Below are 25,188 nucleotides of genomic sequence, written 5' to 3'. Positions count from 1 at the left end.
AATACTAATTTCAACTTCATCAATAAAGAGAACTGTTACTTCGAAGTTTTAGTTTTGACATCAAACGCTCTAGTAACCAGCTCAGTTCGATATTATCGTATGATTATGAGCAAGTCTATCCATTACGATTCTACACCATGACATACCCCACAATTATATTCTGGAAGAACCTTTTAGCTTAAATCATCTTGCATGCATTCTCAGAAATTTCTTTTTCGTGTACTTCCTCATCTATTTTTCAGCATTGTTATGGCTCTAACTCCTTTCCAGTTTCAACAATCTCGTTAGCATTTGGCGTCATTGCTAGTACTTCCACGGGAATTTGTTTTTCCAATCTTCTTAGAAAACATAAGTAATTCAAATATATTGGATAGAATTCAAATCCCGAAGACATGGACAGAACCCAAGAAGATATCTCTGGCACGGTCGGTTTTTCAACTGCTCCCTCTGGGCTTTAGGTTGAAATATTTAAAATTAATCACAGAGCACCGAAGCGTCTATTCTGGCTCCAAAGCGCGACTAACGACGGAAAATGCATAACACGTCTTGTTAGTCCGACAGATTCATCTTTTTTGGAGCCAGAATAAAGACAGCCCACAGCCACGTGTATTCTGGGAAATTTGAGTCTAGCAAAAACCTTATTGTTCTTAACCTGATTCCAAAGCACCCTTGTTACATGGGCAGAAAAATCTATTCCTAGCATGCCGCTTGATTTATTGTAACTTATGGTGGTGTGATGACCACCGTGATATTATTCTGCCTTCAATGGCAGGATTTCCTCTTCAACTTTGGTTGTCATATTCCTTTCACAACAGACAGGCATTTTGCCTGTGTTCATTTATTAGATTTACTTATTTTCAAAATTGCCTATAAGTATGTTATAGTGTCGCATATCAGAAGGTGTATTTATGTTTCTCGTACGCATGGGTCACTTGCCCTTTGAGGACTGCATTCTACGTTTAAGAGGTTTAATTCCGAAAAAAAAAGGGCTTCCAAGCTTGATACAGGCTTTAATATATATATAGGGAGCAATCCATACGTATGAAATTAAAATGAACTTTACCTCAAGTTCCTGCAGCCTAACAGTACATATTACACGTGATAAATAATTTGTATTTTCTCAACCAAACAACACTAGAGAATTCAAAAACTGGATTATTTAAGACATTAGAGTAAACTTGAAGCATCCTAAGAAGAAAACATTGAATGTCTGATCAACAGTACCAAGAGGGATACTTAAATTTACTACTTGTAAGAAATCCATTGAACATAGAAAGATACTACATCTATTGTGCTGCATGTCTTCAATTGACAGATTCCTCACTGGTTATCCATGGGAAATGATTGAATAAGACAATGAATTAACTTACCATTCTCGAAAAGGAAAATTTCCTAAGGATTCCAATTTCTATGTGATCTTAATCCTTGCATTATTGAGTCAAAAATGCAAAGAATGATTCCAAGGTTGGAAAACCTTTAATCAGCACTGGTGGAAATTAATGAATGCAACACCTCTTGCTTTAATTCACATGCTTTGAAGCCGGCTACAATTCTCAATCACATGTACACCTCAGGGGAAAGAATACATTGGTCCCCTATACCTACCTTTGTCAGTGCATCAAACTTGTGTATAACTGATGAAATGAATATTAAGCAAATATGACTCTCTGAGAAATCTCTCTTGGAATTCTCATTGAAATCCAAAGCCACCAGGGAAACCACCTTCAAAGTGAAACGTGAACTGTTGCCCACCGCCACCAAAAGGGTTGAAGCCACCAGCACCCATACTAGGTTCTTCAATATCTTCACCTCTATCAAACTTCATTCGTTTCTCATCATCTCCAAGCACCTAAATTAGAAGATTAAGGTCCAGGTCATTCTCATTGTCACATGGGAACCACTTTCATTAATTGAGGGCACATAGTACAAAAAACTGTCTTGGAAGAAAGATAAGGATATAAGTATAACAATGAATGCAAGAACTTGAACTTCTCATAGAGTACGGAGTTGAATCTCACGCCTTCTAGCATATAAAAAGACTGAACTGTCATAATTGAATTTTCAGCAAAACTCCAACAGAGGCTAAAAGTAAAAAACACAGAATATAAAATCCAATAAAACTATTATTTCTCAATTTCTTGATAGGTTTCCAGGATGCAGAATTTATAGCAAATATAAAGGCCGAGCATTTGTATTATTATTTATTTAGCATCTGCTACAAGTAATGCTGTGTTTGCTAGTATTCACTCATACTAATCACCTTGTGCGTCATTTTCCCCCTTTGGACCATAAAACATTTTTCAACGGCATTTAATTATTGAATCTCAGCATAGATATTTGTTCTGTTAAAGGATGTTTTGTCAACATATTTGTATGGCATTTAATTATCAAAATCTCAGAATACATAAGTATTTAGCTATAGGATGTCTAGAAGCATTTCAATAACCAAACGACCCAAATATTTGCAGACAATCTTCTTACCAAGTTCCCCATGTGTCCTATGTACATGAAAGCATTTTTTTGCACTCAATGTGAAGGATTACCCAGAATCTTTAGTTCTGGAAGTCAGAAAAAGTAACATCTATGTGGAGAAAAGACTGAGATCAGAGTGAAGCATAAAGTATCAGTTTTCATGTCCCTAGTCCTGGTACACATGTGGCCCTGGTCACTAATTTCTGTAAAGCCTAGTTCAGTCCATTTTTCATGAAGTGATGGATGAAATGCTCTATGTGATGTATCACTGGACAATATGACAGTTGACTCCCTGGATCCTAGCCAGATTTTGAATATGGTTTGCAGAAAAACGAGCCAAAATCATCTTCCAGGATTCAAAGTTCACTGCAAAGACAGGTCATATTTTATTGGTCCTGTCAAGAATTTTTTGAAGACTAATAGTAGAAAAGACGTTGTTAGTTCCCATGATGCTTCATGTTTAGCAAATTCTAATATGCAATGTTTCCAGAAATCAGACTATTTTTTTATTATATCAAAATAGAATCAATAATGACTGCAAGGCTTTTCAGATGAATTTATTTTGGCTTTTTATTTCCAATAAGAGAAGCAAAAATTGTGGGAAAAAAATTAGCCACAAACCACCATTCTTGGTGATTTTTACCCTAAAAATTGCAATTTAAAGCGATTTTTTCCCAAAAAAATAAAGAGAAAAATGTAATTTAATCAGCTCAAGTGTGAGTTTTACCAGTTTTGCCGAATTTTGACCAATTAAACATGCCATTCAATTGGTCAACCCATTTTTCATCAGAAAAAAGGTCTTTTTCAAGCAATTTTCGCATTTGTTTACAACTTCACACAGTTGCTAATTTTTCACGACCTCAATGACCTCCATTGCTGCTCTTGTTGGGAATTTTCTATACTTCCATCAATTTCAGTCACCATAAGTAATATGCCTGAAGGGGTATTATTTATTTGATCCAAATAAACAGATTTTTAAAAGAATACTCCCAAATCAAAATAAGAAGGAGAACAAACAAATAATATATAGAGGTAGAGCCCAATTTTGCAAATCTGAAAGCAAAATTCTGCTTCTGAAATCATCAGGTTTACAGAGTTTTTGTCAAATACAAGTAAATGTGCTCTTCTCCAATGTTCCCTTCGTTCAAAAATTTGCAGAAACATAATGGAGGTAATGTGGGCACCTCAAATTTCTACAAATTTTAGAATGGAAAATTTTATGGAATAGTAATTTATTATAATACACCTCTTTATCTAATATAGCAGAAAAGCATGTCAGCTGGTTTTTAGCTAATTCATTGTTTGCAATAAATTTTCTTGAATTTGTTTTTTAGTACAATAATTGGTTTCCTACTATAACTAGGGCAACTTTTATGACTTAATTTATTTCTTGTGTCAAAATGTTTATAAAATTGACGCTCCTATTTGAAAAATCTATATTAAGTTATTAGAATAGCAAAAATACATGTAATGATAAACATCATAAAAGGCTGCACAAAGGAAAAGAAGAGAAAAGTGCGAAAGGGCCATTGCATAAAGTTTGGGAAAGATAAGCAAAATGTAGGAATGCCCAGAAATTGAAAAATTGTAAATTATTACTTTCTGGTTATCATTTATGCATTCTGCAGTATGCATAATGCAATGATATGAGCATAAATAAAAATATATATATATATATTCCACAATTCATAAGTTAAAACTCTCATTTTTATTTGCTCTCCATATCTCTATGAATTAAAATACCTTGAAATTGAACAAATGGCAAGTTTTACTTATTCTTTTTTGCAACTTCTATATGTTTTTTTAAAAAACCGATATTTTTCCAATTAAATTCCCAATTTTTTGAGAATATCTTAATCTTTTGGTTTGTTGATTTTCTTTTCCAAAAGATTTTTGCTCCAAAAGTTGTGGTAAATTGCAATTAATCACAAATGGGGCCATGGTGATTTTTTTACTGTAAAAATTGCAAGTTTTAAATTTGACTCAGCCTGCACGACTTTTTACCAAATTTTTAGGGTTTAGGGTTTAGGGTTAAAAAATGCCCTTCGATAAAGTGTGACTCTTTAGACTAACTCTCAGGCTAAATCCTTGTTAAGGTTGTGGAGGGCACTGTCGGCATCCTCTGGGTTTTAAGTGCTTTTCCCGGAGGCCACTGTCGGCATCCTCTCACGAGGGAACTGTCTTGGCTCTCACTCTTCAAGTCCTTGCCCCATCCACCTCCAGTCTTCAGGACAGTCAGAATCTCTGCCCGTCTTGGACTCCTCGTTAATCAGTGGAGGCCACTGTCGGCATCCTCAGGGTTTTTGGTATTTTCTCTTGAGGGCACTATCGGCATCCTCACGAGATCAGCCCTGGAACCCTCATTGCTTGAGGGCACTGTCAGCATCCTCAACCCTTTTACAACTTATGGGCACCTGAGGGCACTGTTGGCATCCTCGCTGAGGATTATCTCCTATCAGGGCTTCCTCGATCGATGGGTATTTCATGGCTCCCGTTCGCTTCAGGCATGGATCAAGGCATGCTCCGGTGGCTCCCAGTACATCGCAGCTTTACAAGGCCTAGCTGCCTGCTATGGCTTGACTAGAATTGACTCGTCGCCTCTCTTCTCTTCTCTTCTCTTCTTCTCTTCTCTCAGGTTCGAAGGCAAGGACCAGCTTGTGCCATCCAGCCATGGGCTACCTGCAGTGGTCCATGCTTGTATGGCTCAAGGCAAGGTCAAGTTTTCTAGCAAGTCATGGTGGTCCTGAGTGAGTCGCTTTCTCAGGAATGAAATGGCTATACTTGTACGCGATCCAGTCATGCAGCTGCAATACTGAGACAATGTCAACACTGAGCGGCGTAAGGCAACGGCTGTGGAAAATAGTACGTCACACCTTTTAAAAGGGCCTAAACACCCCTATGACTTGACAAGGAAATGGTCGTAGATTGGCAAAATTAGTCATTAAACCCCGACTGCACCCCATTTCCCGGTATTTATCCTGGTAACCTCGAGATGGAGAGATGGAACTACCCCCAGGTACGTAGTTCCGGATCAATTACAATCATATACCCCTTGCTTGCGAATTATGAACTAATTGCCACCCCACGCTTGCTTCCCATGCTTCCCATGTTTTCTGAACCCGGAGATAAGCCCATGCTTCCCATTTTTATAGAAATAATAAAGTACGCCCATGCTTCCCATTTTTCTAGAAATAATAAAGTACGCTCCAGCAGCTTTTCTTCACCCTACCTTTCACCATTAAAGCCCGAATTTCGAAATACACCCCGCTAGCAAATTCCTACTTCTTTGCCCTAATATTATAAATGGGAAGATGTGTACATATAAATACCCATGCCTGAAGCGAATGGGAGCCATGAAATACCCATCGATCGAGGAAGCCCTGACAGGAGATAATCCTCAGCGAGGATGCCAACAGTGCCCTCAGGTGCCCATAAGCTGTAAAAGGGTTGAGGATGCTGACAGTGCCCTCAAGCAATGAGGGTGCCAGGGCTGATCTCGTGAGAGGATGCCGACAGTGCCCTCAAGAGAAAATACCAAAAACCCTGAGGATGCCGACAATGGCCTCCACTAATTAACGAGGAGTCCAAGACGGGCAGAGATTCTGATTGTCCTGAAGGCTGGAGGTGGATGGGGCAAGGACTTGAAGAGTGAGAGCCAAGACAGTTCCCTTGTGAGAGGATGCCGACAGTGGCCTCCGGAAAAAGCACTTAAAACCCAGAGGATGCCGACAGTGCCCTCCACAACCTTAACGAGGATTTAGCATGAGAATTAGTCTAAAGAGACACACTTAATCGAAGAGCATTTTTTTACTTGAAAATTAAAAAAAGCACAATAAACTCATTTGAATCACAAGTTTGACCTGTTTATTGACATATTTGACCATGGCAAGCTAGCCAAGTTTTGAGCATAAACTATATCTTTATATCACAATTTTCTTCGCAAAAGACCATACCCCATTTTTTTGCAATTAAATCACGATTTTTTGAACAAAAGTTTGGTTAGCCAATTTATTCCTCAGAACAATTTTTTGCTGCTATATTATTAACTTATGAAGCTACTCTTTTAAACATGCAAATTCACAAACTTTGTAATTATTCATAGTAATATAATTTAATTTTACCATCTAACAAGAAAGAAACATAAATTGCCAAAAAACACAACTAATCGGGAAAATCATGAATTGCCACTCTTGCTTATTTTGACATGCAAAATCACATTTTTTACAGAAAATCAGCATCAAAATTTGTTGACCTGTTTTTCTCCAGCTAAATGTGTTTTAAACGCCATTCTTCGGGGATTAATGTTTCCAATACCTATTATTATTTGTCAAAATGGCTTTGCATTGTTATTTTTGAATTTCAAAGGTGTTTTTGGTGCCACGACACAGGTTTGGATATATATCGGTGCCGACAACAATAGCTTTCATTTCTCTTACTTGGATTGCGACCATTGTTTCTCTACATGGTTAGTATAACTGTGTAATGGTGTTAACTGCAAATGTTTGAAACTGTTACATTTTATAATCATTTTTTATGAAAACTATAAATTTGATTTTATAATCTGTTTGAACTATATCATGGACTGGGGAAAATTCATGCTGTTAACTGTTTGATACTGCTAAAAAACTTGGTGATTCCTTATGCACACCTAAGTTGTTGGTCATGGTATAGGTATGGATTCGAGGTTCAGCTATGCCAGTAGGGCTCTCAGCAATTTGTGAAATGTCAATACACAATCAAAATTACAATTTCATTTGAATCACAAGTTACAATGTCACTTCCACTAGCCATGTCATATGTAGAAACTGCCTCATCTAAAGAGATTTCAGTGGCATGTGCAACAATAACATTTAACACACTCCAAAGTTCAATCCCAATTCCTTGTCACCCCCCTCATTGTAATTGAATTCCTTATGTGATAAGACATGCAGAATACACAAAAACCAAATCCTCAACTTCTTTTGCACTCAATTGGCTGAAATTAACTAAGTGGATAAAGGAGTATATACTCCAATTCTTCTTAAGAGAAGAAGTATTCACAACTTGTAGAAATGTTAAACTTTGGGTAAAATAAGCTTATTCAATGAATTCTCAAGAAGAAGAGTTAAGGGAATGTGCCAAGGGGTCTTAAGGATGGAGGAACCACGGCCCTAGATTTGAGGATGGCAACTAGTGACCCCAATAGGATTGAGAGGTAGCACCTCACATAGTGATCTAGGGGCAACGCCTCCAACAAGGTCGAGAAGTAACACCCCTCATGGGGCATTGGGGCAATGATCCTTGTGGAGATTTGAGAGCAAACAAAACCCAAATTAAAGTCTTTGAAACCACACAAACCTTCATGGTGCATGCTATTTTCATAATCTTAATACTTAAGGGCGAAATTAGATATTTGACACTTTATTGTTTATAAAAAAAAATTTAAATATTATTTTTGTTTTTTCTTTTGGGTGACCCTTGGGTCTACCTAGGCTCACCCAAGGTCCACCCCGAGCACCTTGAGTTCCATTTGGGTCCTTCCCTCGTGGAGATCTAGGGGCAATCATGCCCAAATTAAGGCCTTTAAAACCACACAAACCTTCATAGCATATGTCATTTTCACAGTTTTATGACTTAAGGACAAAATAAGATATTTGGCACTTTGTTGTTTATAAAAAGGAGTTATAAGCACACCCTTAATGACTTATAAATGATGCATGTAAAATTTATTAGTCCAATACCTTGACTTTGCATTACTTACACACATTGATACACCTTTTTGTCTTGTCTAGCTAACTTACACTATCAACCATCTATTTCCAAAAAATTTATGACATTATGCACACTCTAGGTCCCATGTCTACCAAGCTTAATGTTCACCTTACAATAAGTCCCATGGCAAACTCTTCAGTGTCAATTCTATTCTTGTCAAAAATAAGTTATATTAGAGAGCTACAACACAAAAGTATATTTTGACATTAAAGATTCTAAAGTCAAACTCTTCAAAGTGTTCAGTTCACACTAATCCAAAATATTGAATGTGGAGATCTAACATAAAGGACATCAATGTGATTACAATCATTGTTGGAAGCAAATTTGTGAAACTCCAAAAAATATAGTAAATGCAACAATACTAAACATGATGTTTATGATTATAAAATGTAAAATGATTGCATTTACTACTTTTACAAGCTGGGTACTGGAAACAAAAAAAATGTGATACTCATTGTTCATAAAAATTATGAAATTGTTTTCTGTTTTTCTCATTTCTCATAACCACTTTAAATAACGTTTTTTTCATTGCCTTGCTGTACCCTGTGATGGTTTGCAATTATCTCTGATTCTTTGCCTGTTATAAATCAATTTATGATTGACATCTTTCTATTTAAATGTTTTTTGTTCTTTGTGATTTCAAATTAGTTTCATTTCGATGCAAGAAAAATGTTTGTAGCATTTTCAAGGCTAGTCAGGCTTTGAATAATTTGAAAGTAATACAACAGATACTTCATTTTTTTTGGAATCCCTGTACAACAAAACATCTTCAATCTTGGCTATTGGCATAATACTATTTACAACTGTTACATTTAGTGTACTTCGTATACTTCAATAATAATTGCATTCCTGTTTGCAATAGTGAGGTATATGACCATTAAAAGTTGTATATTTTAGAAATGACAAAAGAAATAAAATTGGTTAAATAAGAAAAGACAATTTCCTTACAACTTCATACATTCACGACACACTTTCAAAAGCTGGTAAACAAATTGTTCCTTAGTTAACTTGAACATGAAGATTGAATACAGATGTTTCTGCATATTTGGTCATAGTGTTGTGTCAAAGAGAGTTTGCATGTGCATATTGCACATCAGTCTTGGGTACGAGCAAAGTCAAATGTAATTTTTGTTTGGATAATGTCAATTGAGGGATGTATTGCTTCCAATGGTATTTGGTGAAGGAGCCAAGACATGACACCACTTCTTGCCCAAAGTGCCCTATAGATATATCACAAATCAAGCAAAACATGCTTTTCAAGCATGCTTTAATAGTAAGACAAAAAAGATATTAACTAGGACAGAAGCGACTTCTAATTCTATAGATGCTAAGGGCAATGATTTGGATGAGGCAGCTAATGCACAAGAGTCTTTAAACGAGTATGGGTCAACACCTACTTCTACATCATGTGGCCCAAACACAAGGGGTGGAAACATTAATTCTTTATTTGCATCTCGCACTATCACAAGCCACTTTGGACAGTACAAGATAGATGAAGAACATCCATGAACAAACGAAGAAGGCAATTGTGAATTTTTGGATCTACTTTAGCCTACATTTCCATGTTCCCAAGTCTCAATACTAGCAAGGTATAATGGATGTTATTGCAATTGTAGATACTATGTTCAAAGCCTCTTCTTATGAGACATTAGAAATTGGTATGATCAATGAAATAGTGCAAGATTTTAAGAACGTTAATGAAAATTGATTAGAGTCAATAAAGATACAATGCACTATAATGTCGGATGGATGGGCAGATAGAACTAATTGAACTCTCATCAATTGGTCTCTTGTGATATTGGCATGAAATTTTTCAAATTTGTGGATGCATCAATTAGGATCAAATCTGCAACTGCATTAGAGTTACTTGGCAAGGTGATCATCGATGTAGGGCCACCAAATATGGTTCAATTTATCACAATGTGTATTCTGTGTTGTTATTCAGAGACTTGTGATGGATAAGTATCCCTCTATACCTTTTAACCCATGTGTAGCACATTGCCTTAATTTAAACCTAAAGGATATTACAAAACTTGAATGGGTTAAAGAAGTATTGCAAAAGACTCACACAATTTCTATGTTCGTCTATGATCACACATGGGTGTTGTGTATGATGCACTCCTTAACAAAGGGCAAGTAGTTAGTTCAACCAAAGGTGACAAGATTTGCTACAAACTTTCGTGCATTGTTGACTCTTTGCTGGCAAAAAATGAATTTTAAGTGAATGATTGTTTCAAATTAGTGAATTGGTTCTAATTTCACAAATCAAATGGATGGAAAAAAAGTGGTATTGCATAATTTTTTTAAATGCAGCTGAACAAGTTATCAATTTTTATAGCCTCAAAAAATAATTTGAGGTTAGTCGAAGGAGAGAAATCTCCCATGGGCTATTTCTATGAGGCCACAAATAGAGCCAAGGAGGTGATGAGGGGTAGTATGGAAAGTAAAAGGGACAAGTACATGCCATTGTGGGACATAATCAATGGGTGATAGAATCAACAAATGCAGTCCGCTCTCCATGCTACTGGATACCATCTAAATCCAACATTGTTCCATAGCCCCTCATTCAAAGATGATGGAGTTGAGGTCACATGGAACCTATTCATGTGCATGGAGAAAATGAAACCTACCCCAAAAAAGTTGCAAGGAACTACAGTAAAGTTTCCAATGTACAAGTAGGTAAGGAGTTTTTTTGTCGAGTATGGTTGTCATGCAAAGAAGGTAGACCTTCAAACCAGATAGAGACAAAAATAATTTGGACAATCTCTCTACATGTACATTAAAAATGTTAAGAATCATCTAAAGATAATAAGTGTTTTTCAACGCATTAGTGAGATATTTTTTACCAAGAAGACAAAAATCTTTGATCGATGGCAAGGCATATTTTATACCAGACATACGATTTATTATCTTGCAAGCACACTTATTGGAGTGTTTTTTAGAACATGCATTCCAAGAAATGCAACCATCTAACACAAAAATGGATGAATAATCTCATGTTTGTTGTACACAACCTCTACCACACATTCCAAGAAAGCTTAAGGTTAGAGTTCTGAAATACTTACAATCATTCATTATTTTTTTTCAATTTCGATTGCCAAGACTAAAGTTTATATGAACAAAATTAGGTACCATTAATGATGACCAGCCAATTGAACTAGACAAAATTAATCTAGCTTCTGAGTGAATTGCAAATGATAATGTCCTTAACAATGATGATTATGCTCTCCTTAAGGAGTGCAACTGTGATAGTGATTGAATTGAACAATGTAGGATAAGCTCTCATGCAAGAGCATCATCATCAAAACCTACAATCCTCTAGTGTAGCTCTTTTCGTAGCAACAAGTGTCATTGACTACATCTAATTTTTTGGACCTTTGTACTTAGTTTGTAAGTTGACTTTGTACAAAGTAGATTGTAATTGAAATTTTGAAAACTCTTGGCATCTAAATATTGTTTATGCACTATGAAGTATGTATTCTACCATGCAATGTAATCAGCAATATGATAATATATGACAAAATCCTATATTTCACAATTGATGGGTAAACTCTCAAATTTTATTTGCTCTCTATATCTCTATGCTATTAAATGTCTTTAAATTTCACTAAATAGAATTTTTTCTCCCTTTTTCTACATTTTTTTTATATTTTCTGAAACCTGAATTTTTCCATTTAAATCTTACTTTTTTTAAATTTGATAGTTTTGGTTTGACGAATTTTTCCCCAAAAGATATTTTCTGCTAATGTCATATATATATTCTATCCCTGCACGGACATGTGTTAATGCTTTGGGAAATATCTACAAATATGTGTAGCTTAAAAGAAAGCTAAAAAGGCCTACTTGTTGAGCTGTATGAATACTTGATATTTAACATCCACACGCCTTTGAAAATGGAAGAAAGTCTATCTATGCTAAAAAACACAGCAAACGTTTAAACGTAATATCCCATACTCCTCACCTCATATGCTTCTGCAATTTCTCTGAATTTCATTTCTGCTTCCTCCCTATTGTCAACATTCTTGTCAGGATGCCACTGTAATGCTAGCTTTTTATATGCTCGCTTGATTTCTGCAATGGATGCAGTGTTTGAAACACCAAGAATCTTGTACCAATCTTTCCGCTTGCTCAGCTTCAAAGAGCGCTCAGCTCTCTGTAATGCTTCCCTGATATTCATATCCTGCAAGTTGCAAACATGTTAAAAACTTAAAAGTCTCTAATTAGAAAGGATAAGAGAATAAAATTAACAAGTTCAAAGTGCTGCAAATTATTGGTAAAGATGTCCCATTATAGGCAAGACTTCATTATAATGAAGCTATAGAAAGACCAATTCAGTTTAATGAACAAACAATCAGTTCTTAATTACAAAGACTTCATTACTATATTTTTTAATCAATATTGTAAGTTAAAATTAAAAATCACAATGGCATTTGGCTACATCTAGTTTTGACTCACCAAGTGGAAGTCATCCCATTGGAAAGAGACCCCTTGGAAGTCGTGATCCCACTTAGAAATACAGCATAATCGCCTCAAATACCCTCTTGCAAGCATTTGTAATCGCAATGCCAAGCCATTTGAAGCAGCCTCAAAAGAGGGTGAAACAAGAGATGTTGGCCCTTCTTGCAGCCATACAAGAAGAGAAATTGGAGAGAGCCAAGGTACAAGCAGACATACAAGAAGCCATTGCTCCTAATTTTCCAGTAGAATCTAATGTAGATATGCGAGGCAATGTGGGCTCTAGTTGCGGTCCACATATACATTGCCCATCCTCCTAATCTAGCTGAATTTAGTAGAGATCAATTGCAAGGTTTATTTGTGCCTTGAAATGTACCAAGAGCACAACCTTCATTGCAAGTTACAAGATAGAACAAAGAGGTGCACAAAGACGCAGATAATGTATGTGCAAACTTTTGGTATTACAAAACTTCCTTTAACATGGCAAGGCATCCATATTGTTAGTGTTCAATGACAACATTGAGAATTGCAGGGAAAGGGAACAACGCTGCCTCTCCATGAGATTTAAGTGGCAAGTTGCTTCAAGATGCTATTGGAAATGTACAACAAATTGAGGAATATCAAAAGAAGCAATGGCAAAATTTTGGATGCATAGTTCTTTCAGATGGGTGGAAAAATGGAAGAAACTCCACCTCAATTTTTCAGTGGCTTGAAAGGGTGAATTAATTATTTTGAAGTCAATAAGTGCCTCCAACAAAATAAAGAATGAAAAAATGTGAGCTTGATGTTGGAGGAGGTTGTTTTAGAGATGGGCATACAAAATGTTGTCCAAGTTGTTACTGACAATGCTACATCATATGTGGTGATTGGAAGATTGCTTGAAGAGACACATCCAACACTTTTTTGGACCCCCTTGTGCAGCTCATTGCCTTGACATTTTTCAGAGAACATAGGCAAAATCGATTAGGTGAGACCTGCAGAAGGCACAAGAGATATAAAAATATATATTTATAATCTTGTGGGTTTTTACCTTGATGAGAGTTCACACCAAGGGTGACGAGCTAGTGCAATTGAGTGCTACAAGGTTTCCAACTAAATTTGTAAAATTGCAAAGTATTTCTATTTTATTCAAGCATGGCTAGACTCAACTTATTCAAAGAAGGCTAATGGAGAAAGGGCCATAAAAATAGTTTTTGATGATGTTTTCATGAATAGAGCTTTAGTTATTGTCGAGGTAACTTCAAACTTAATTTAAATTTCAAATTGAATCCTTAATCTTTTTAACTTCAAATGTATTCAGTTTCATTGTAAGTTATTACTCAAATTTGCTAGTAGTTTGTACTTTGTAGATAATGGAGCCACTAGTGAGGATTCTACACTTTGTGGATGGGGAGAAAAATTCAATGGGATATATTTATGAGGTCATGGATAGGACCAAAGAGGCCATCCAAAATTGTCACAAGGAGGATACAAATAGATTTACCCCTATTTGGGAGATCATTGATTGAAGGTGGAACAACCAACTCCACCAACCCATTCATGTAGCGTGGTCCAACCTCAACTCTCTTATTTAAAAAAAAATTATTTTAATATTTAATGCTCTTAAATAAGGTATTATTGGATCCAACTTAAATAATATTATTGATTTATTTTAATCCAAAAAAAGAAGACATGACATTGTGGGATAGAGAGCAAGAAAGAAGACCTAGAGTACAAAAATTGGGGTTAACCCAGAACCATGAGCAAACCAATGTTACCCGGAAACGTGTTTCCACCCTAAAGGCGCACGTCTCGGTTACAAGGGGATGGCCAGAAACATTTCCAAGTTGTCCCCGATCAAGAAAGATTTTCAGAAATGGTATCGGAAATGTGGAACGGTCGACTATGTAGTCGGAGACCGTTGATTTTCAGAAATGGTATCGGAAACGTGGAATGTTCAACTATGTAGTCGGAGACCATTGATTTTCAGAAATGGTATCGGAAACGTGGAACGGTCAACTATGTAGTCGGAGACTGTTGATAGTCCCCCGAATGGCTGGGGATGGCCAAGCCGTCCCCCAATTGTCCCGAGGACGAACGGCCATTTCCGGCGGTAGGAGGGATAAAAAAAAAAGATTTTTTTATAAAATCTATTTTTAATATTAAAACAGTAAACCTAAATACGGATATCTAAAGCGATTCCATTATGATTAGATTTAGCCAAGTGAACTCAGTGAAGCGATTCTATCTTGAAGGGAAGCAACCAATCACATTTTTTTCTACCGATCCAGGCAAATCATAGATGTCGATCCAACCCAAAGGACACTACCAGCTAGTGAATGCCTCGGTGCCTAGCATATGCCTTACCATTCTCCCCTAGTATTTGCGTTCGGGAATGACTTGTCTACACAAACTTAGCCCCAAACTTAGCCCGAGATCGTCGGTTTATTGCTCGGGCCCCACCAGATGGCAGCCCATTTACGATGTTACAATGTTATATAGATATATAATTCATGAATATATTTAAAATTTCAGATTTCCATATATATATATATATAGCCGTCCCCTGCTCCAGGAAAAAAAACGTCCCGAAAACCTATTTCCGTGTCCCCCCGTCCCAGAAACTCGAGGTAACATAGGAGCAAACAAATACATAGAACCAAAGAAAGTAAATACATAAGTAAATAAAACACCTGACACTAAATACATAAGCATACTAGAACAGATTAGCGACTAGAGCATTGTACACAATGTATAGACAACCAAAGAGAAAAATAGTAAATCAGATAAATTTTTATTGGACTCTCTGAGGCTTATTCAGCATCGTTGTGACTTATTTTCCTTGTGAACAGACCTCCATACCAACCTCACAGCTAGCTTTAAGAGTCAATATGGAGCCTCATGTTGTTGATGTGTTGCAATGAATTGGAAACTAAAACTTACCTTTTAGCAGCAGCCTGTTGCATAGCATCTTGGAGATGTCTTTTCTATCTTCCAAAGGTTAAAATAGTTGAAAGGATTTAATCCTCTTCTGGAGATGTTTGAGGTGTAAAATAATTTAATCAATCCTTTAACTTCTTATCACTCTTTTGAACTAATTAGCCTGATGCATAGTTTGCAAACTCATGTTTGCCTGGCAAAACTCAGTAACTTCAAAAATACTTAAATTTCAGAACTTGGCAAAATAATAAATTCAAAAACTTAGGCACCTGAATTTGTGTGTTTTTTCCACATTACGGTCATTCCATGTCAATTTACAGTCATCCTGCATTGAATCCCAGCAAAAAAGAACACAAAATCAAAAAAAACAGCAATTTATAGTGATCCCTGCAGAGTCACAAGTTTCTATCCAAGTTGCTCGTTTTGGAAAAACAACTTGCAGTTACTCAGTGATAATGTGAACTATCGCCTGATGTATTCTCCTTCAGACATGACATGATATGCAGCATAGATATTATAAAGTGGGGTCGAATGAGTACTATTATTATAACCATAGTTGAACTACTCGCCAAAACCAAAAACTCGCCAAGCCCGGAAAAAAAAAACTTGGGAAAAACTCGGCCAATACTCGAGAAAAACTCGGCAAAAAACTCGGGAACTTAAAAAATTGCCTAAATTTAATTAGAAATGCATTTTTTTGCAAAATTCAATGAGAAGATGCATCCCATGAGTCAATAAATGAGAACACAAAATAAACAAGCTGAGTTTAGATATATTTAAATGCAAAGTGGGTACAAAATCGCATCCTCATGAGGAATGTTGATGGTTGGAAGCTAGGTTACCGGGTTCGCCTCTGGGCCCCCCTGGTACGGGTCCGGGTTCAACTGGGTCCGTGGTATGGGTCCGGTTCGACCCGGGTTCGACCAGGGTTCGAAAAACCTAGAGTGGGTTTGACCCTGGTCGAACCCAATCAAACCTGGGGTCGAACCTAGTCGAACCCAGGCAGCTGGGCGGCCCATAAAGTCAAAAAACAATGCAAATTTAATTTTTTTTTCAATTCCGCCTTGTAAAAAGTGAAAGTTATAACCTAAAAAAGTAGAAAATTAGACGTCTTTAAAAAGTAGAAAATTGATGCATGCCATGGAGTTCCGTGTGGGTTTGAAGGTTGTGATTTGGTGTTGGCAGCGGGGGCATCTTATCCTCTCTTGAATAAAGTCGCTAACTGTTGAAGATATCGCAAGAAGGATCAGTTAGGATGACTCCAATGTTCTTTTTAGTAGGGTCTCTACGTGTGGATAAGCTCCAGTGGTATGATGTGATTTGCTGGAATCACAAGGGGACTTACATTTAATGATTGAACTTCCGATCTGCTTTGAATATTGCTGGAACACAGGATTTTCACTAGCTTAGATTTGAAAAAATAGAAAAAGGATGAGGGCGAAGAGAGGATCTAATCCTAATACTAAGAATGTAGGAGCAATGATTGATCTTTGATGAAACTCTAACTAGGTCTTGTTTTGACATCGCAAGACCATCTCCACAAGGCTAGTGCGATCTTCGAAGGGAAGCTTTATGATGTTCAAATCATCACTACAGGCATAGACACCATCAGGTTGATGCATATCAATGAAGAAGCGACAATTGAAGTTAGGCTTAAGCTGAATGATTCCAGTTGACTACGCAAGGCAAGTCTGCAATCAACAAACTGCTAGTAGTATGGATGTACGAATTCCACCATCAATCAAGCACATTTCTTCCACTCATCTAATAACATGAAATCAAATACGAGAAGTATAAAGACCATGCAAATTGTCGAATCGACCCATAAATTTCACCATTTCTTCAAAGAAGTTACAAGTCTTTTACAACAACCTCTTGGCAACAATCTTTGCCTTCTCTCTCTACTCTACTCTAATTACTATTCTAATCACCTTCTAACTACTCTCTATTCACTAACTAACTCTAACCCTCTCTAATTAGCCTTTACAAAATGAAATGCCAAGGCTTATATAGTGCCCTCAATACAATTCGATGGCTTAGATCCATTCGAGATCAATGGCCAAGACTTTACAATGAAAACCCTAATTAGGGTTTGTTACAACCATTACATAACATTTAATGCTCAACCAATGATAAAATTGCATTGCTTGGACACATGTCCTCTCTGGAAAAATCGATCAATGGATAGCCGGGGTAGGTACATCGGAGTTTGTGCCACCTTCCATGAGTTAGGTACATTGAATCTGGAAATGCTGAGGTGGACCACACTGACTGGATGAGCGATGACTGGGATGCCACCTTGTCTGACACTTGTAATTTGGTAGATATTCAACTTAATGTTGTTGAGAAGCTAGCTTTAATTAATTCATCTGGAACTATTTGCTTCCTCAACGAACCCTTGTTCTAACTTCTTGTGTCCTTGATTTGCAGGATGATGATGTACCTCGCCTTGGAATGCTGGATTGGAAGAGGCCGCCCTTGTCCTTGCTTGATCGTCCTTGAGGAGACCATCCTTGATCTGGCTTGATTTTCCTTGAGAGTCGCCATCTTGGTACCTACACAACATTTCAAAATTAGTAATAGATATTGCAATGCATAACATAGATCAGATTAAAGATTAATTTTAGGAAACCTCATGATAAGTCTTTGAGTTATCATTTCCTAAAAACGATTGAGCTACTGAAATTGAAAATTTCAAAATTCAAAATTTGGAGCAATGACGATCAAAACTCAAAATCAAAACAAGGGATCACATTGCCATACCTCACTTGAGAACTAACTCTAAAAAGATGCAAAATAAGGAAATTCGCCTAGGCAAAATCGAAATTTGAAGCTTTCAATGTGATCCTCCTCTAGCGAACGCCTTCCTTGTCAATTTCACCACCTTTGGGGGGGTCTTCAACGTCTTGATGGCAAATTCGCTCCACTTCAAACCAAGTTCGCACTCCCCTTGAATGGAAATTTCGCACCTTTCCTTAATGAAATTCGCACTTCCTCCTTGTCTTCTCCAAATCGCATGCAAAGGAAGTTTGAATGATGATTTGAAAATGAAATAACTCACCCCTCTTTTATAGGCGCTCACCCTCTCATTTACCTCTAGGCCGACTTGGTAATTTAAAAGCAAATTTTAAATAAAATAAAAGGCCGACTTTTGTAAAATAAACAAATAAATACCAAGCGCTCCATTTGATTTTAATTAAATTAATAATCAATTAATTAAATGCCTTTGTTTTTTAAATTAATAAACTCGATTTTAAAAGGCAAAAAATCAATTAATTAATGTCCAAGCGCAATTTTTAAATGCTAATTAATTGAATTTTTTGAATTTGTCGATTTTAGCATTTAAAATAAATTCAAAAAAAAATTGCGTTAGCGCCAAAAAATTGGAGAAGTGGAAAAGTACAAACCTCATCGCCCTGGTCCCTAACTGAGGGACAGGAGCGATCTACCATTTTAGCCTGGAATCTCGTGCTTTTGACGTTCAAAATCTTCATCCTTACGTTGAAATTGGCATTTTCGTTGGGAAATTCGAGCTTGATTGACTTGCTTGTGCGAATGAGTGCCTCTTGAGGTGATATCGCCCTGGTCCCTTGGAGAGGGACAGGAGCGATCTTGGTGTTTTCTCCTTGATCTTGCTTGTTCGATCTCCAATCTTCACTATATGGCAAGTAATAACATTGTTTCTTCATTCCACTTTTACTTCACTTGGCATCTACAAGGCATTTTGATGTTTAAATAGATTATCGCCCTGGTCCCTTGGAGAGGGACAGGAGCGATCCTGAAGTTCTAGCCAAAATTTGCTATCTTTCAACCTTTGTTCTTTGTTCATTGCTTCCTAAATGATGTCCTTGATCTTGTGTATCCTTGCCTTGTCTTGATTTTGAAGGAAAATAAATGATCTTGTGCAAATCGCCCTGGTCCTTGGCTCAAGGACAGGAGCGATATAGGTTCCTTGGCTCAATTAATGACCCTTTGACGTTTGAAACCTTTGCATACCATCTTCTTAAAACGCTTTAGACCCTGTGCAACCTTGTACAACCTTGACTTGGCGTGAATTTTGAATGAATTAGCAAATATAGTAAATATCGCCCTGGCCCCTGACTGAGGGACAAGAGCGAACTTCAATGTCCTGGGCTCATGCTTGCTTTCATCAACTTGCCATTGCTTTCATCGTGTAAAATGAAGTCTCTTGATCCCCCTTGGACACTTGATACTTTGATAAACCTTCAAAATTTAGGCCTTCATGAAAATTTCGCTCTGGTCCCTGACTGAGGGACAGGAGCGAACTTGGGTATATAATGAAAATTTTCCATCATCTTAACTTGTAATTGTCTTCAAAGTGCAAAACGATGTCCTTTACTCCCTTTCAAACATTCAAAATGTGAATAGCAACCCAAATTTGGCCTTATTTGAACACTTTCACTCTAGTCCCTGACTGAGGGACAGGAGCGAACTGGGACATTTGGTGTAATTCTTTCAATATTGGCGACTTTTGATACTTCGTTCTTCATTGAGACGCTTCAAAACGTCCTTGCCACCTTTCACCTTGACTTGGAGAGGTTAAAACTTAGAGGAAAGGCAACATAACCATCATATCGCCCTGGTCCCTGGCTGAGGGACAGGAGCGAATTTGTACTTATAGGCTCCATCACACTTTGTTAACTTCAAAATTTATCTTCAATGGATTCATTGTGTCCCCTTCCCTTCATCCTTAGCCTGGACTTCGTTCTAACTTGGCAAGAAATTGACCTAAGGCAAAAAATCGCTCTGGTCCCTGGGAGAGGGACAGGAGCGCTTAGGCCAATTTGGGCCTCACTTTGGTATCTTGTAATCTTCAATTTGTCTTCAATGAGTTCATTACACCCTCCTTTGTTGCTTCAAACTCGAAACTTGCTCAATCTTCACTCAAATTTTGCCCTATGAGGAATTTCGCTCTGGTCCCTGGGAGAGGGACGGGAGCAACACTGAATTTCGCCCTGGTCCCTTGGTGAGGGACAGGAGCGATTTTGCTTCTAGGGTCAATTTTCCTCATGATTGCGCTTTCAAGTTATATTCAACTGATAAAATGCATCTCCTTTGATCTTCTCAATTCGCGAAATCGTTCAAATCTTTCAAGGACAAGGCAATTTTGGATTTCAAGCTCCGGTCCTTCAGTGAGGGACAGGAGCGATTTTTGTCCTCCAAGCCCAAATGCTTCACTTTTCACCATGAAATGTCTTTGCTAGGGAAGATATCATCCTGCTTCATGCTATGAATAAAAGTTAATGTCCAAACAAGGTCTAAAATTGTGCATATAAAGAAAATCGCTCTGGTCCTTCAGTGAGGGACAGGAGCGAATTTGACCTTCTAGGCAAAAACTTCATCATTTCATCGTCCTTAATCAAGTCTGGATGCTCTATCACGTTCATTTTGTCCTCCATCATGCCTTTGATGTCTCAATTTGTCCAAACAAGGTCAGGAATGACTCCACTAAGCTTTTTCGGTCTGGACCCTTGGTGAGGGACATGAGCGATTCGCCTTGGACCCTTGGAGAGGGACAGGAGCGAAATTCGCTCTGGATCCTCAGTGAAGGACAGGAGCGAAATTTGACTTTCTGAACTCTCTATCAGGATAACTTTTATGGAATATAACATTTAAGTATAAGTGACATTTCCTTCTATCTTTCTTCTTTTGACATTTCCTTCTATAAGTTATATTCCATATATACTTTCAGGATGTTTGAGAGTAGTTTCAGACCTCCAGGAGTTATATTGCAAAATCTAGTTTTTGGAGGTTTTTCAGTTTCCAGACTTAGTCAAATTTCAGGATCAGGACATTCCAGACTTAGCCAAATTTTCAGGACATTCCAGACTTAGCCAAATTTTCAGGATCAGGACCTTCAGACTTGGCCAAATTTCAGGACCTGCTATCCTATTGATCTCCCCGACAGCACTCAAAATGCAAAGGCTAACTAACAAAACCCTAAAAGACCTAGAAAACAAACCCTAAAAAGCAAAAAACATGGGTCCCCATTTGCAATGGGGCGATGTGTGAAAACGTCACAACAAACTAAAAAGTAAATAAATCAATACAATTACATCTTCCTCTTCCCAAATCTAGTAAAAACTAGGGGGAAGGTAGAACTAGAGGGTCTAGTCCTAGAAGTCTGTTGTGGGCGTGATTGTGCCTCCTCGCTCGATATGACTAGCTCAGGTTGTGGCTCATCCTCCATCCTAGATGTAGCTCTGCCTCTAGTTGCACCTAGCACTGCAATGACTCCTCATCCTCCTCAATGTCATCTAGTGTGAAACCAAATCCACCCCCCTCCTCCTCCATAGCTTGCCTCTCCAAATCATTGATGTCATCCTTTGTAAACAATGGAGGTTGCTCCAGCGATGTCCAATCACTATAAGGATCTATATCATCCAAATCAATTGGACCAATTAGTGCTTCATCTACCTTCCTTATGCACAACCAAAGATTATATTGCACAAAGACAAGGTTATTGAGGCATTTTCGAGCTAACTTGCTCCTCTTCTGCATGTGAATGGTCTCAAACAAGCTCCAATTGCGCTCACAACTGGATGAACTACAAGGTTAACATAAGATTCTGAGGGCAAATTCTTTGAGATTTGGGGTATTTCAACCCCAACTTTGCCACCAAGCATCTGCAAAATAAAATTAGGTTGAGAGTAGCACCCCTCGCGGGGGTCTAGGGGTGAGAAAGAGAGGGGGGTAGAGGAAGAGTGATAGGGAGATAGATAGGTCTAAAATTTGGGGCAGATAAAGTGAGTCAGATCGAGAGCAAGAGAATGTTGATAGGAGCATACTGATTACTGAAATTTGACTGTCTGAAAATTTAAAAAATCTTCTGAAACCTAGAATTTGCATTATAACTCCTAGAGATCTAAAACCATTCTCAAACATCCTTCCAATATATACATGAAATATAACTTAAAGTATAAGAATTAAATGTTATATTTCATGTATATATTCTGATGAAGAGAATGAGACTGACTTGAAAAAAATATATATTTGACATGTTTGGGCCTCTTTTTTTAATGCAGCCGAGTTTTTTATAGAAACTGCCAAGTTTTTGTGAAAAACTCGCCAAAAACTCAACGATTTTTTCCCACGAACTCAGCGAGTTTTTCTTATGAGTAAAAGTCCTAAAAACTCGCCTTGAAGAAAAACTCACTACTCGCCGAGTTTTCGGCGAGTAGTCCATCAATGATCAGAACCATAAAAAAGGGTTTTAAGGTATGGATTCATGAGTGATGTAGCCTCTTGTTTCTCAAGTTTCAACATTGATTGGCTGAGTTTGCTGGTTGCAAGCTGCCACAAATATCCAATTTCTTGTACCCTGATTTTCCACTTGTGTCTTAGAGTTCTACTATCTCCTGATATTCTATTCATTCAGAAAATTTAGAGAAGAGACATTAATGCACTCTTGTTGTGCAATTCTCCGATCTACTAAAATTCCATAAAAGCATTTCTGCTAATTTTTTTCATAAATTGAGCATTCATAAACTCTTAAACAAAAGCTCGCATATCCTTGTCACAACTTTCTTTTATCTTCCGAAGTTAGGAAACCCTGAGAAAAGAATTTTATGTGTAGAAAATTTTCTTTCAAGAACTTGATCATTAAAAAGTTTCTCTGAAAGGCATCATCATACAATCAATTGAACCCAACATTTCGAAAAATTCAAGGTATAGATCTTAAATTTAAATAACCTGATTTTGACACATTGGGAACTTATCCATTCTTACAAGAAACTTTTCTCATTATTGAATTCTAAATTCCAGCTTCCTAACTCTGGTTCTTAGATATATGTCTGCTTCAACCTTACAGATTTTGCAAGAATTACCATTAATATATCTTCTTTGATATCCTTATATCAAAGTCCTTTAAGAATTGCCAATCTTTGACTGAATTCGCCTTCAACTCTATGATTACTAATGCCTTTTTCTTTGCATTTTGAAAATCTGTTAGAACGTTAACTGCACTCTTGATTCCTTTCCGACTCCTTTTACCCTGCATGCTTGAAACAATGAAATATGCTCAAAAGCTAACTGTGCGGCAAATTTTAATGGAGATTCCTAACGTCAGATCTCGGCTTTAATACCCCTTTGTCAAATAAGGATTCCACAGCTCAAATGTGGTTTTCCCTGAGAGAATGTTTGAGATAATTCAGGATAAACAAGAATATTATAGGAAAATTAGAGAACAGATGCAAACATTTGTTCACCAAAGAACGCTATTCTACTAATTGCAAACCCCTATAACCCTCAACAAGATTGATCTCCTAGCTTAGGTCCCCCAAAACAGAGTTCTCATCTCAAAGCTAACGCTCTTAAGAATTCATAAGGAGGATCGGCAAGGCTTGGTTTACTTCCAAACTTGGTCAAATTTAATGCCTGCTGTAATGAATAGGAGCTCTAGAATCAATGGTTCAAAAGGGACAATGACTTGAAGGTTTCTGAAATTGGGTAGCAAGCTAAGAGAATCTGAATGTGGGGGGAACACAATGGTTAAGCCCAGTTAGTAAAATTGCAGGTAAACTCCCACAAAGTTATGGTGCTTCAAACCTTCAAGCATCACCTACATGCAATGAGTGCTAAGTGGATCTCAGTTCTTGTGAAACATTACTCATCAAAAGTGGATCATGAAACTTGACTTGATATTATATATATTATAAAGTTCCCTTGTTCCCACCAGAGGTCTCATATGCCAAGTAGTTGTGCAGCTAACAGGTTCCTTTAACAGTTTTACGGTTACCATTACTTGGGGCTCATTAACAAAGGAAATAAAATACTAAAACATCTTCATACACATTGTTTCCCCCATATAATGGAGAACGGATATTCTCCAAACTGTGTAAAGAACTTGATAAAGAGAAACTATAAAAAATTCTTAAATCACAAAATGCGACCTTCCGAGTAGAGAATTCACAGCCTACTTCTACTGAAACCCCAAGAACAGGTACGAAATTTCTTATATTAGATGCTGACCTGGGGAGATTTTTGAAGTGCGCTTTTTATGTCATTGACAGCTCCCTCCCAGTCTTCAATTAGAAGCTTGGCTTCACCTCTCTGCAACAATATTAATCAGAATGTCATTAATCACAACAAATGATGGTAACTATCAGAACAGTCAACAAAGCAAAGTACAAACAATTCTTTGATTAAAAAATCCCATTTAATTATGCTTAAATAATACTCCATGGCTATGAATATGACAACCAATGTTTCAAATCCTCCTTCAGAAACCAAATTTTGTTAGAGCATTAAATAATTAAAAGTAATCCAGGAAAAGCTGTGGCCCGTGAGAGATGAACCATAGGAAATGAAAGGAAAAGAAATGTTGGCATAATGGTTTGACCAAGGAACAAATTTTAGCAATTATACAGAATTGGAGGCCAGAATAAACTGACTCAAAGTTGGATTCAGAAAATAGATTACACAAATCTGCAAAATAGTGCTGATAAAAGAAAAAGTGAATAACTGCTCCCCTAACTAAGAATTGAGAATGCAAAATTTTTTCTCAAGTGCAACATAAACTTTTCTTGTTTATCGTGAAACCAAATTAGCTAATTTGATGCAAATAAGAAG

General features: G+C 37.1%; 1 protein-coding gene across 2 annotated transcripts in view; it reads right to left on the bottom strand.

Moving 5' to 3' along the window:
- Window positions 1-1,209: 1,209 nt before the first annotated feature.
- Window positions 1,210-25,188, bottom strand: part of LOC131038974 (dnaJ protein P58IPK homolog B) — a 59,694-nt gene continuing 35,715 nt past the window's right edge. Inside the window, exons 8-10 of one of the 2 annotated variants that reach the window (XM_057971603.2) lie at window positions 24,589-24,669; window positions 12,185-12,403; window positions 1,210-1,849 (exon numbers count right to left, since the gene is read on the bottom strand). In XM_057971603.2, the coding sequence (XP_057827586.2) occupies window positions 1,691-1,849; window positions 12,185-12,403; window positions 24,589-24,669 (459 nt within the window). In that variant the 3' untranslated portion in view covers window positions 1,210-1,690. Of the gene's footprint in view, window positions 1,850-2,813; window positions 2,839-12,184; window positions 12,404-24,588; window positions 24,670-25,188 lie in introns of those variants that run through there. The other variant, XM_059207830.1, reaches the window with a different exon arrangement.

Source organism: Cryptomeria japonica, chromosome 7 (assembly GCF_030272615.1).
Source record: "Cryptomeria japonica chromosome 7, Sugi_1.0, whole genome shotgun sequence".
NCBI classification, from domain to species: Eukaryota; Viridiplantae; Streptophyta; class Pinopsida; order Cupressales; family Cupressaceae; genus Cryptomeria; species Cryptomeria japonica.
Note: the sequence above shows the minus strand (reverse complement) of the source record. Positions and strands in the feature narration are given on the sequence as shown.